This window comes from Myotis brandtii, unplaced genomic scaffold, assembly GCF_000412655.1.
Source record: "Myotis brandtii unplaced genomic scaffold, ASM41265v1 scaffold601, whole genome shotgun sequence".
Lineage (NCBI taxonomy): Eukaryota > Metazoa > Chordata > Mammalia > Chiroptera > Vespertilionidae > Myotis > Myotis brandtii.
Genome location: NW_005370276.1, coordinates 2490946 through 2505338, shown reverse-complemented (window position 1 = coordinate 2505338; position 14393 = coordinate 2490946). Strand labels below are relative to the sequence as shown.

The 14393-nt window shown below is 48.5% G+C and overlaps 1 protein-coding gene across 1 annotated transcript in view; it reads left to right on the top strand.

The window, feature by feature from the left end:
* Positions 1-10691: 10691 nt before the first annotated feature.
* Positions 10692-14393, top strand: part of LOC102249473 (kallikrein-7) — a 16339-nt gene continuing 12637 nt past the window's right edge. The window contains exons 1-3 of the mRNA XM_014550458.1: positions 10692-10870; positions 11538-11821; positions 12818-12954. Coding sequence (XP_014405944.1) covers positions 10692-10870; positions 11538-11821; positions 12818-12954 — 600 coding nt within the window. The remainder of the gene's footprint in view (positions 10871-11537; positions 11822-12817; positions 12955-14393) is intronic.

Here is a 14393-nt window from a genome sequence, read left to right as displayed (position 1 = left end):
GGAGAGAAGTGGCCATTAGACAAAGCCATAGCCCTGTAGATGGACAAACAGAGAGATGGAGATAGGGTCTTTGATGAGGTTGTTGAGCTGGTGAATTAACGCTCCATGGAGCCCCTTCATCTCATATCATGTTCAGGTTTCCCACTGGTTTGGAGGTTTTTTTAACAATATATATTTATATATATTTTTTATTGATTTCAGAGAGGAGAGAGAGGGGGAGAGAAATAGAAACAATGATGAGAGAGAATCATGGATCGGCTGCCTCCTGCACGCCCCCCACTGGGGATCGAGCCCACAACCCAGGCATGTGCCCTGACTGGGAATCCAACTGTGACCTCCTGGTTCATAGGTCAATGTTCAACCACGGAGCCACACTGGGCGAGCTGGTATGGAGGGTTTTTTTGTTGTTGTTGTTGTTCCTACAACCAAACTCTTTCTTATTTGGGGCTCAATGTTTACTCAAAGTCTCAGGTGAGATGCCAAATCCAATCCCAAACTATGAATGTAGCTTTAATTCAAATTAGAATCCCCATGTGGAATCCAAATTAACCAACAAAGCCACCCCTACCTCCAGTGGTAGCTCTTCCTCCAGCCCTTTTCCTACAACCTCTTTCCGACCCAATCATTTATACACTTAGAAAATACATATAGAGACCAGCTATACACCAGGCTGGGCTAGGTGCTGAGGATATAGTGGTGCTCAATCCTGGACACACAGAATTCCTTCCTTCAAGGAACTAACAGCCAAGTGTAAAAGGAAAAACAATCACATCACTGATATGCACATGCAAATGTGTAACTTTAATGTGTGCTCTGAAGTAACTGTGCAAAGGATTGTGAAAGCACTTCTGGGGGTAGGCAGGGGGGGTTGAACCAGGAAGTAACAAATAGTGAGTGTGGATAGAACAATAAGCATAAACTAGAAAAAATGTAAAGAATTTGCAGGGCATCATGTAGGGAAAAGAGCAGGTGCAAAGGTCTGAGATGGAGGGCGAGTAAGGACGGAGCTCAGAGAACAGAGGTCAACGGACCCAGAGAATGAAGGACCTTTAGGTCGTGGTGAGTTGGACTTTATGTTGTGGGCGATGATGAACAGCTAGGACTTCGTTCAGAGGAGTCACGTATAAGATTGGTCTTTTCAAAATGTCAATCTGGCTGCTCTGTGAAGGAAGGTAAGAAGTGGGTGTGGAGTCAGAAAGGGGCCATTTCTTCTGTACAAATGAGAGATGATGGTGACTAAGATGAGGCCATTGGGGAGATGGAGATGGTAATAAGGAGATGAATTCAAGATGCATTCAGGCGGGAAAGTCAACAGGCCACTGCAATGTTTTGAACGGAAGTTGTGGTGAGGAAGATGGCGATGATAGGGCTTCAAAGTCTCTTGCTTGGTGGACACGGTGCCATTCAATGAGAAGGCATGGCCAGATCTGATCAAGAGCTCATGAGAGGGTGAGAAACACCGCAGTCCCTGGTTTCAACCAAAATCCCAAGTGTAATCTTTACTTAGAAACAACTCTCAACTCCAATTTTTACACAAGCCAGGGTCTTAACCTACAACCTCAATGGTACTCAATCCTAACCCTCAGTATTTCTTTATCCTTGACCGAGTCCAATTTATACCGCAACATGGCACCTACTTCCCGACCGAGCTCCTGACTCCAAATGTCAACTCCCCACTGGCTCAGTATCCGCAACCAAGGTACATGCCCCTGGCCGGAATCGAACCCGGGACCCCCCAGTCCGCAGGCCGACGCTCCATCCACTGAGCCAAACCGGTTAGGGCTCACATCAAGCAACTTGATCATGACTCTTGACTTGAACCCTGAACCCCTGAACGTAAGTCAAGCTCAACCTTGACCCAAACACTAGGTGTCACCATTGTGTCAATTCCAAACCTGATCTCAGGCACAACTCGGACCTTAGTTGGCATTCCTCACATTCCAGGAAGTCCACTTGGACATCCTTCTAGTACAGCGGTTCTCAACCTGTGGGTCGCGACCCCTTTGGGGGTTGAACGACCCTTTCACAGGGGTCGCCTAAGACCATCGGAAAACACATATATAATTACATATTGTTTTTGTGATGAATCACTATGCTTTAATTATGTTCAATTTGTAACAATGAAATTGGGGGGTCACCACAACATGAGGAACTGTATTAAAGGGTCGCGGCATTAGGAAGGTGGAGAACCACCGTTCTAGTAGAATCATCTCCCATTTACATTTGACACCAATCCTAACTCTCTGACCCAAATTCCATACCTATTCTCATGGCGAACCCAATTTCTAACTGACATCTCAACATCATTTTTATGCCCAACTCTTACCCCCCAAGCGTTCATCACCTCTATATGCTACCTTCACAAAACTCTAACACAAAGTCTACAAACTAACAACATTCTAACGTTGATCCTATACTGACTAAATAAAGCCAAGCTAAGTTCCCAGACCTACCTCTGAAGACCTTCCTAGCCTCTTAGGTGAACCAATCCCTTCTGTGCTTCAGCCAGTTTGAATGGGGCTCTGACAAGAAGAACTTGATCCCCAGTAAGGGGCATGCAGGAGGCAGCCAATCCATGATTCCCTCTCATCATTGATGTTTCTATCTCTCTCTCCCTCTCCCTTCCTCTCTGAAATCAATAAAAATATATATTTTTTAAAAAAGAATGCCATTGAAGAGGGCCTGGGACCGAGGCAGGCCTGACCTAAGACAGTCTGGAACGTGAGAGTCAGACAGGCAGGGACCTGAATCCTGGCTCTGGGGCTCCCTCGTGAATCACACCGCCTCTCTGAGGCGAACCCCAATATCTTCACTGTGAAGCCAGGTGAGGGGCTACCTGGACTCCAAAGTCCCAGAAAGAGTTCGTTGATGAATGCCCGGACTTTTTTCCAAAATGAGGAGGAGCTGGGTTCTTGACTATGGTCCTGGGACGGGAACCACCTGGGCCTGGACTCCTGGGTCTGAGGGGACTGGGGTCTGGGAGGCCTGGCTTCTATCTGTTTTACGGGAGCAGGTGTCTTAACCGTCTTTGTGCCGGGAATCCATTGCTGCCGAATTCTACAAGAAGGAGAAGAGCGGGGAAAGTAGGCGACCCAAACGTTTTCAAGTGCGAGATAAGACGAGGAGAAACGTGAACAAGAATGGCACTACCCGGTAAGACAAACTTAGTAACTAAAAGTAATTACCCGGGATGTTTGGATCGTTAAAAATTTCCCAACTGAGTGGGTGATAGCGGGAAGCCACAGCCCCAGCCCTGTATGGTCGGTTAACTTCACCTCGAGGGAACCCTGTCCATTGTTCTTGTGCATCAGGAGTAATCATGTATTTTCTCTGTCAGGTGATTGATCACTTCTCCACACCTGCAGGAGCAAATACCCGGATACTGGGGGGAAATGGCCCCGACATTCCTCCTTGCTATCTTTTACCTGAAATACGCTGGTAAACGATTGATGCGAGAGGTTAACTAGCCTGCTTTGCCTGTAGAAGAAACACGTATCCCTCCAGGTTCCTTTCTACCCAATCCTACAGATTTTCCCACTTTATTTTTTTTTTGGGGGGGGGGGGGCAGGGCGGGGGGGGGAAAAAGCAGTTTTATTTTTAATTTCATGTTCTGAATCCATATATGCACATTAAGTACGATATAAACTGGTCTTTAGGATATAAGTATTTGAGTTGGGCAAGATGAGCTCGCCATAACTTGGCCATCTTGCCTGAAAAAATATGTATATATATTTTTAAAAAAAGCTGCCAAATTAGAAAATAGGGCACTGACGATCAAATTATTTTAATGTTTTTATTGATTTGAGAGAGAGAGAGGGAGAGAAACATCAGACCTGCTGCCTCCTGCACCCTACACCTCCCCACCCCCACCCCCGCCGCACTTGGATCAGCCCAGAATCTTACTGGTGATGTCCTGGTCCGTGGGTCAATGCTCAACCACTGAGCCACAACAGCTGGGCTACAATCAAAATTGTAATTGATTCGCCACAGTTTTAATTTACTGTTTGGTGAGCATGGTCCTTAGCACTTATTGTTAAGGTAGGTAAAACATGTTATCGAGGTATGATGCAAGAAGTCATATTTTGCACAAGGGGTCCCCTGGTTGGATTTCTGGTGACAACACATGGGCACGATTAAATATATTGGGATCATAGGTTACAAACATTCAAAGCCAATATAAGCTTTTAAGGCTGGATAGATCCTTTAACGAGTTCATCTCTGGGCTTAAGGAATAAACATGAAAATGGTCCCATACTGCACTGCACACCTTCTACAAATCAGAAGTATTTTTTTGTTTTGTTTTGTTTTTTGGCAGCTTTAAAACCTTGTCAGTTATATAAAACTTATTACACGATGATTTATTTTGAAATATAGTTGACAACCAGATCCATTAGAACATACATGCACTGGCACTCCAGCGGAAGGGGCAAACTTTTAAAAACAAATTATTTCGGACCTTTACCATTCCGCCGTCGTGTCAAAAAGAGGCCATGGTTGCCCTAACCAGTTTGGCTCAGTGGATAGAGTGTTGGCCTGCAGACTGAAGGGTCCCAGGTTCGATTCCGATCAAGGGCATGTACCTTGGTTGCGGGCACATCCCCAGTTGGGGATGTGCAGGAGGCAGCTGATCGATGTTTCTCTCTCATTGATGTTTCTAACTCTCTAATCCCTCTCCCTTCCTCTCTGTAAAAAAAATAATAAAATATATTTTAAAAAAAGAAAAAAGAGGCCATGGTCTTCCATTCTTGAACTCAGACTAAAAGACTCTTGCCAGAACCGGTTTGGCTCAGTGGATAGAGCGTCGGCCTGCGGACTCAAGGGTCCCAGGTTCGATTCCGGTCAAGGGCATGTACCTTGGTTGCAGGCACATCCCCAGTGGGGGGCGTGCAGGAGGCAGCTGGTCAATGTTTCTCTCTCATCGATGTTTCTAATTCTCTGTCCCTCTCCTTCCTCTCTGTGGGAAATCAATAAAATATATTAAAAAAAAATAAAAAATAAAAAAAATAAAAGACTCTTGTTTTTGCCCTACCTGGTTTGGCTCAGTGGATAGAGCATCAGCCTGTGGACTGAAAGGTCCCGGGTTCGATTCCCCAGGCACATGCCCAGGTTGTGGGCCGGATCTCCAGTGGGGGGTGTGCAGGAGAGAGGCAGCTGATCAATGAGTCTCTCTCATCATTGATGTTTCTATTTCCTTCTCCCTCTCCTTTCCTCTCTGAAATCTATAAAAATATATTTAGATTTTTTAAAAAGTAAATAAAATACTCTTATTTTTGTAAGATGAATGGCAAACCTTTACATAGGCTATAAGTATAGGACATGCGTTTACCTGCTCTTGCTATCCTAGGCACTTAAAAAGCGTTCACATTTTTTAAAAAAATGAATTTTATTAATTTTTTACAGAGAGGAAGGGAGAGGGATAGAGAGTTAGAAACATCAATGATGAGAGAGAAACATCCATCAGCTGCCTCCTGCACACCCCCTACTGGGGATGTGCCCGCAACCAAGGTACATGCCCTTGACCGGAATCGAACCCGGGACCCTTCAGTCCACAGGCCGACACTCTATCCACTGAGCCAAACCGGTTAGGGCCTAAGCTGTTTCTCATCTCTGCCCGTGTCTTTCCATCCTGAGTGGATCTCATTCTAGACTCTGTTGACCTGGAGGAAACATAGCAGCTCCAAAGAGACCCTGTTAAGCAAACCCAGCAAAAACAAAGGCCCCTTTTCTCCTGGCGTCTTGATTTTAATCCCAAGGGAGAACTCTGATTGGTCCAGCTCTTGAACAGAGCCCACCCCTTCAATCAATCATTATTTCTAGGGGAGAGGCAGTGCTCTTTAATTTTTTAAAAAATATTTTTTTAATTGATTTTAGGGAGAGATGAAGGGAGAGGTGGGGAGAGATAGAAACATCAATGAGAGAGAAACATTGATCTACTGGGGATTGAGCTACAACCTGGACATGTGCCCTAACCGGGAATCGAACCAGTGACCTCTTGGTGTCTGGGTTGATGCTCAACCACTGAGCCACACCGGCCGGGCAAGAGAAGCAGTGCTCTTGTTAGCTTAGCCGGGGTCATGCATCCACCCCAATGGATGGGAGGGCTTAAAGGAGTATAATTGACAGTTTCGCCAAAAAGATATGAGGGGGCAGCTTTCCGAGAAGTGGGGAGATGTTTTTAAAGTAGGAGGAAGTAAGTCCAGAAAGTTAGAAACAATTGGCCTTCAGGTCCCGGGTGCCAAATCTAAAGGGTCCAGGATCAGTGTTGAGGCTCCCCAGGGCATGGCACAGCTGACAGGACAGGCATATGCCAGTTTTCAGGTGAGATCCTGAGCTAGAAAATGAGTCATTGGGTAAAGTTCAGAGCACAGGCCTAAGACCAAGGGTGGCATGGGTCAGGGTGTCTGGGTGGCATTTAAGAACAGGTCATGGACTAAACCCAACAGCATGGCAGGGCTGGGATTTGGGACTCTCACTAACACGGCATTGAAACCAGAGGTCTGCCCAGCCCACGTGGCTCAGTGATCGACCTATGAACCAGGAGGTCACAGTTCAATTCCCAACCAAGGCAGGTGCCTGGGTTGCAGGCTGGATCCCCAGTGTGGGGCGTGCAGCAGGCAACCGATCAATGATTATCTCTCATCTCTCCTTCTATCTCTCTCTCCCTCTCCTTCTTTTCTGAAATCAATAAAACTATTTTTTTAAATAAATAAATAAAAAAGAAATTGAGTCCAGGGCATATGTTGCCTATCACCACGCAGTCAAAAGCAGAGACAGGGATTGGACTATAAATGTGTGTTTAATATCAGACGTATGGGAAGATGATGGGTACAAATCCTAACATCCCCCTCCCCCTTACGCTTGCTAGGAGAGAGCTTAAGGTAGGGAGGGAGTGCAAGGGGTTTCTGGTGGTTTGTGGTCCTGGAATTTGAGTTCCAAGGGGCGATTCTTGGGTCGTGATGAATGTCTTCATCAATGGTGCCTGGAAAGGGATGGTCAGTGTTCCGAAACCGGCCAGGCAGTGATCGGGTGTGTGTCATCCGTGATTCTGTACCCAATCGATCAGTCTCCGCATGCCTGGTGGCCAGGCGTGTGAGTTCAGGGCTGGGTTAAGCGTCTCTTTGTTCTTGCCTAGTCAACTGAGAACTGCAGCAAAATCTGGGTGAAAACATAAGGTTAAACATACACGTTGATTAGTCAATTACATATTCTGTTAGTAAAAGGGTTCGGGGAAAGGACAGAGAAAGGAAGAGAACAGGAGGGGGTGGGGAAACACATTATATTTTTATTCTACCCTTGCATCCCTTTCAGCATCATTCATAGACTCATATGGTTCTGACTTTGTTTTCGGCCAAATGAGACTCTGAGAGTGTGGGAGGGTTTCCAGGGGAAATTTCTTTCGCAGAAAATGGGCTGTGATACAATGAACGGTCCCCAACGTTCACAGGTTGGCCCTTCTGACTCCTGAGCGGAATGACTTTGCTCAAGTTACCTCCCCTTTTTAAAACCTCCGTGTTCTCATCTACACAAACGAGAAAGACAATGACACTTGCACTTACGTGAGGAATAGTGACGGGGTCCAACAAGTGACTGACACATCACACAGAACGCGCAACAAGAAATCGAAGCTGCTTTATTCTCTGGATCAGTGGTCGGCAAACTGCCGCCCGCGAGCCACATGCGGCTCTTTGGCCCCTTGAGTGTGGCTCTTCCTAAGCCTTAGGAGCACCCTAATTAAGTTAATAACAATGTACCTACCTTTATAGTTTAAGTTTAAAAAATTTGGCTCTCAAAAGAAATTTCATTCGTTGTACTGTTGATATTTGGCTCTGTTGACTGAGTTTGCCGACCACTGCTCTGGATGGTGTGCTAAGGCAGCTAATAGAAATTCCGACCCTGCTGGGTGCTCATTCATTTTTTTTTTCTAAAAAGAAATCATCTATTGGGGTCTTTTTGGTTAATAAGATTTTATAGCTTTCAAGTGTGCGTGGGTGGTTCCGTTGTATAATTCTTGCCTGCCACCCATTTCTCTTTCATCATTTTTATTTAATCCTTCCATTTGCCGTGAGAAGTAGGTCTGGGAACTTAGCTTGGATTTATGTAGTCAGTGTAGGGACATTAGTATGTTGTTAGTTTGTAGACATTACGTTAGCGTTTCTGTGAAAGATAGAGTCATAGAGGTGATGAAGGGTTGGGGGTAAGAGTTGGGCATGAAAACAATGTTGAGATTTCAGGTAGGAATTCAGTTTGGAATGAGAACAGATCTTGGATTTGGGTCAGAGTGTTAGGATTGGAGTCAGATGTAAATGTGAGATGGTTTTACGAGGAGGGCGTCAACATGGACTTCCTGGAATATGAGGCGGGGGAGGGGGGATGCAAAACTAACGTCTGAGGTGTGCCTGAGGTCGGGCTTTTGGAATTCAGGATATAGTGACACCTAGTGTTGGGGTCAAGGTTGAGCTTGACTTCTGTTCAGGGATTCAAGGTTCCAGTCGAGTGTCATGACCAAGTTTGCTTGATGTGAGCGATGGAGCTTGAGTTAAGTAGGTGCCACGCTGAGGTCTGAATTGGACTTGGTCAAGGATAAAGAAGTACTGAGGGTACTTCTCCAGTTCAACCACCTCACGGGATACTCGGAGTTAGGATGTGGGGTCTAGTCCACCCCTGAGAGGGCACAAGAGTGAGAAAAAATGATCCTAGACGCTCTAGCCGGTTTGGCTCAGTGGATTGAGCGTTGGCCTGCGGACCAACGGGTCCCGGGTTTGATTCCGGTCAAGGGCACGTACTGAGGTTGCAGGCTCCTCCCTGGCCCGGGCCCTGGTCTAGGCACTTGCAGGAGGCAACCAATTGATGTCTTTCTCTCACATCGATGTTTCTCTCTGACATCCCCTCTCTCTTCCACTCTCTCTAAAAAGATCAATGGAAAAATATCTTTCGGTGAGGATTAACCAAAAAAATAATAACAAGGAAGGAAGGAAGGAAGGAAGGAAGGAAAGGAAGGAAGGAAGGAAGGAAGGAAGGAAGGAAGGAAGGAAGGAAGAAAGAAAGAAAAAAGGTCCCAGAGGGGGACCCGGGACAAAATCCAGTCCCTGAGCTGTGCAGGTCCTTGATGCCTGCTCCTGCTCCTCAGCACCAGCACCGGTCTCTCCCTTGGCACCTGCCACCAGGAACAGTGGCGCTAGAATGTGCTGGGGCCAGACCCCTGGGTACTGTCCCACCCCATCCTCTGGGGTGCGAGTGGCAGCCGTGCGGGCCTATGGCTTTAGCTGCCTCCGGGATTCCAGAAGAGCAAGTGCAGGGAAAAGTGTCCCAGAATTGCAGGGACACTAATTGCACCTGAATTCCAGGTCCCTGGGGGTGGGGGCGGGGCAAGTAAGCTATAAGAGGGCCACTCTGCACAGGGCTGGACACGCCCGACTTCCCACCCACTCTGGAGCCCATCACAGGTGAGAAAAGTTGCATCTGTGGGGAGGCAGGCGTGTCTGGATGGAGGTGGGTCGGAGGCCTGCACTTCCGGTTCTGAGAAGGAGGGGCTTGAGGTCTGGACTCTTTGGTCTTTAGCCTAAAAATAAATTGTGATAAGGAATTTGGGGGGAGGGGCAGGAATAGGAAGCCAGATTTCTGGGTTCAGAGTGAAAGGGAGTCTTGGGCCTGGACTTTTGAGTCTGAGGAAGGATGGGTTTGAGGAACTGGACTAGGGCTCCTGGGTCTGAGGGAGGAGGTGGGTGCAGACTGGGGCTCCTGGGTCTGAGGGAGGAGGTGGGTGCAGACTGGGGCTCCTGGGTCTGAGGGAGGAGGTGGGTGCAGACTGGGGCTCCTGGGTCTGAGGGAGGAGGTGGGTGCAGACTGGGGCTCCTGGGTCTGAGGGAGGAGGTGGGTGCAGACTGGGGCTCCTGGGTCTGAGGGAGGAGGTGGGTGCAGACTGGGGCTCCTGGGTCTGAGGGAGGAGGTGGGTGCAGACTGGGGCTCCTGGGTCTGAGGGAGGAGGTGGGTGCAGACTGGGGCTCCTGGGTCTGAGGGAGGAGGTGGGTGCAGACTGGGGCTCCTGGGTCTGAGGGAGGAGGTGGGTGCAGACTGGGGCTCCTGGGTCTGAGGGAGGAGGTGGGTGCAGACTGGGGCTCCTGGGTCTGAGGGAGGAGGTGGGTGCAGACTGGGGCTCCTGGGTCTGAGGGAGGAGGTGGGTGCAGACTGGGGCTCCTGGGTCTGAGGGAGGAGGTGGGTGCAGACTGGGGCTCCTGGGTCTGAGGGAGGAGGTGGGTGCAGACTGGGGCTCCTGGGTCTGAGGGAGGAGGTGGGTGCAGACTGGGGCTCCTGGGTCTGAGGGAGGAGGTGTCCAGGCCCCCTCTCTCCAAGGAGCCCCTGAGTCAGGACCCTCCCCTGCAGCAGCCTCCTCCCATGGAGACATGGCCCCTGGGCTGTGGCCCCTTTCTTCCTGCTCCCTCCTGACTCCTGGGCTCTGGGTGCCCTCCAGGCTGCTTCCCGCCCTCAGTGTCTCTCTCATCAGAAGCTGGGGCTGCCTCCAGACCAGCTGCTGCCCTGGGCTTCTGAGCCGGCTCCTTCTGTCTCTCTCCATCTCCGTCTGCAGCTGTCTCTGCCCTGGGCTCCGTGTCTGCCTCTGCCCTTCTCCACGCCTCTCTGTCTGTCTCTCTCTCCATCGCTGTCTCTGGGCATCCATCCCCTGAGGCCTGCTACCCATGCCCTCCCCATGTCTCCATCCAGCCCAGGATACCGGGGAGAGGATCATTAATGGAGTTCCATGTCCAAGAGGCGCCCAACCCTGGCAGGTGGCCCTGTTTACGGACCATGGGATCAAGTGTGCAGGGGTGCTGGTCCACAAGGACTGGGTGCTCACTGTCGCCCACTGCCGCAAGAGGTATGTGGCAGGGGAGCCACGGGGACTCGGTTTCTCACTCTGGGTGTCTGTCCCTGCCTCTCTCTCTCTCTCTCTCTCTCTCTCTCTCTCAGTCTTGGTTTTTCTCTGTGTCTCTCTCTCCTCCACACTCTAGGTCTCTGGCTACCTCTCTCCGGTTCTCTGTCCCCCTCATTCTGGGTCTATGTTCCCCTACCCCAGTGGTTGGCAAACCGTGGCTCGAGAGCCACATGCGGCTCTTTGGCTCCTTGAGTGTGGCTCTTCCACAAAATACCATGTGCAGGCGCGCACGTACAGTGCGATTGAAACTTCGTGGCCCATGCGCACAAGTCGGTTTTCGGCCTGGGCGAGTCTATTTTGAAGAAGTGGTGTTAGAAGAAGTGGGGGGTGGACATATAGAGAGGATGAACGAAAGGAGATAGATGAAACAAGTATACAAGACGAGTGTGGATGGGAGAGTTGGAAGGGGTTGACCTCAGCAAACATACCTCAATCAGATTGAGGACATTTTTAGCAAAGGCCAGCTTAGGAGTACCCTAGTTAAGGTACCTACCTATATAGTTTTAAGTTAAGAAAATTTGGCTCTCAAAAGAAATCTCAATGGTTGTAGTGTTGATATTTGGCTCTGTTGACTAATGAGTTTGCCGACCACTGCCCTACCCAGTCACAGAGTCTCCCTCTCAATGTTGCTTTTTTTTTTTTCAAGTGAGTATATTGTGCAAGTGGGCAGTGATATTCTGGTTGATGGAAATGCCCAGAGGATCAGGGCCACAGAATCCTTCGTCCACCCCCAGTTTGACGCAGCCAGACAGGTCCATGACATCATGCTGGTGAAGCTGAGCAGCCCGGCCAAGCTCTCATCCACTGTGAGGACAGTTGGCGTGCCCTCCAGCTGCAAACAGCCTGGGACAAGTTGTACCGTCTCTGGCTGGGGCAGCACCACCGTGGATGTAGGTAAGGCTGCCCCCTGAGGCCCAGGAATAGCCCAGCCCATGGCTCCCTTTTTGTCTAAGACACAGGATACAGGTAACAAACCTAAGATCCCAGACCTTCAAACCCCTCTGAGCCTCAGACCCAGGAGTCCAAGTCACCAGGCCTTTTCCCAGCGGATTGAGGACTCTGCCATAGACCCCCTTTCCTCTTAACCCAGTGGTTCTCAACCTTCCTAATGCTGCGACCCTTTAATACAGTTCCTCATGTGGTGGTGACCCCCAACCATAAAATTATTTTCGTTGCTACTTCATAACTGTAATTTTGCTACTGTTATGAATCGTCATATAAATATCTGATATGCAGGATATCTTTTCACTGTTACAAATTGAACATAATTAAAGCCTAGTGATTAATCACAAAAACAATATGTGATTATATATGTGTTTTCTGATGGTCTTAGGCAACCCCTGTGAAAGGGTCGTTTGACCCCCAAAGGGGTCACGACCCACAGGTTGAGAACCGCTGTCTTAACCCATAATCCTTGAATCCCAAACCTCCATCTTCCCGACCCAGGGGTCCAAGACCCCCAGTCACCTCTCATGCAGACCAAGAATATTTGTCTCTCAGATGCATCTCCCGATATTTCCATGTCCAGAACCCAGCCCCTGCCTCCGTCAGACAGGAGAGTCCTTGCCCCCAGGTACTTCCTCAGACCCAAGGATCCAGGCCCCCAGCACCCTCCAGGCTCTCACACACACAACATCTGGCTCCCAGACGCCTCCTTTTATAGACACAGAAGCCCCAGCCTTTTTCACCCCCAGGCCCATAAGTTTTGGCCTCCAGACCCTCCTCCCTCAAATCCAAGAGTTCGATGGTTGGGGCCTATTTCTTAACCATAACATTGAGTCGCCCGGCCTCCCCTTATTCAACATCCAGGACCCCCGCCCCCTACTCTTTTATCAGCACCCAAGGGTCCGGCCACCCAAGCCCCTGACCGCCCCCTAACTCCCCCCACAGTGAGGAACACATCACAGCTCATGTGCTCCCCCGTCAGCATCATCTCCTACAAGGACTGCAGGAAGCTTTTCCCGACCATGTTGAGGAGATTCATTCTCTGTGCTGCTCCTCCCGACAGACGCTCCTCCGCCTGCAAAGTGAGTCCCCTCCTCCCCTGCCCTGAGTCCTGTTTCTTCTCAGCCCCATCTTCCCCTCCATCCAGTGTCCTGGGGCCTGACCCTGGTGCTGAGCCTTCCCTCACACCTTATAGCCCCACTTTCCTGGCTCTCTCTACTCAGTTCTCTGCCCGGGTCCGGGTGGGAGCCCACGGGGGCCGGCGTGGCCTTGGGGGTGGGCACAAAGACCCTAACATGAGTTGGAAAAAGGGGCTAAAATGAGGGTAAGGACAGTGAGGCACTGACTGCAAGCATGCATTTTAAGGGGGCACCAAAAGCTCAGTGACCAGGATAAAATATATTCTAATGCAATATTTATTTTATTCATTTTTTTAAAATCTTTGTTGTTGGAAGTATTACATATGTCCTCCTTTTCCCCTCCTCCATCCCCCCTTCCAGCCTGCCGCCACCCTCCACCCCAAGCCTTCACCACCCTATTATCTGTGTCCATGGGTTATGCATATACTAGAGGCCCGGTGCACGACATTCATGCACTGGGGGGTGGGGGGTCCCTCAGCCATCATGGCTGCACCAGTCTGCATTCCCACCTGCCATGCACTCGGGTTCCCTTTTCTCCACATCCTTGCCAACACTTGTTGTTTGTTGATTTGTTGATGATAGCCATTCTGACAGGTGTGAGGTGACACCTCATTGTCATTTTGATTAGCATTTCTTAGATGATTAGTGACTTTGAGCATTTTTTCATATGTCTCTTGGCCTTCTGTGTGTCCAGTTTAGAGAAGTGTATATTTAGGTCTTTTGCCAATTATTTTTTTTTAGAACATTTTGTTTGGTTTCATTTTTCTCGGACTTAAATATTTTATTTTTTTTTCTTTGCCCATTTTTTAATTGGATTGTTTATCTTCCTTTTGTTAAGTTGTATGAGTTCCCCATATATTTTGGAAATTAACCCCTTATCAGATGTGTCATTGGCAAATATGTTCTCACATTCAGTGGATTCCCTTTTCATTTTATCACAATGGTTTCTTTTGCTGTGCAGAAGCTTTTTATTTTGATATAGTTCTATTTGTTTATTTTCTCCTTAGTTTCCTTTGCCCTAGGACATGTGCTGGTAAACATATTACTACAAGAGATGTGTGAGATTTTGCTGCCTGTTTTCTTCTAGGGTTTTTATGATTTCGCGACTTATATTTAAGTCTTTGTCCATTTTGAGTTTATTCTTGTCTGTTGTGTAAGTTGGTGGTTAGTTTCATTTTTTTTTTTTTTTTGCATGTACATGTCCAGCAGCATTTATTGAAGAGACTGTCTTGACTCCATTGTATGCTCTTGCCTCCGTTGTCAAATATTAATGGAGCTTAATGGCTTGGGTCAGTTTCTGGGTTCTCTGTTCTGTTCCACTGGTCTATATGTCTGTTCTTGTGCCAGTAACAGGCAGTTTTGAGAACAGTGGCTTTGTAGTA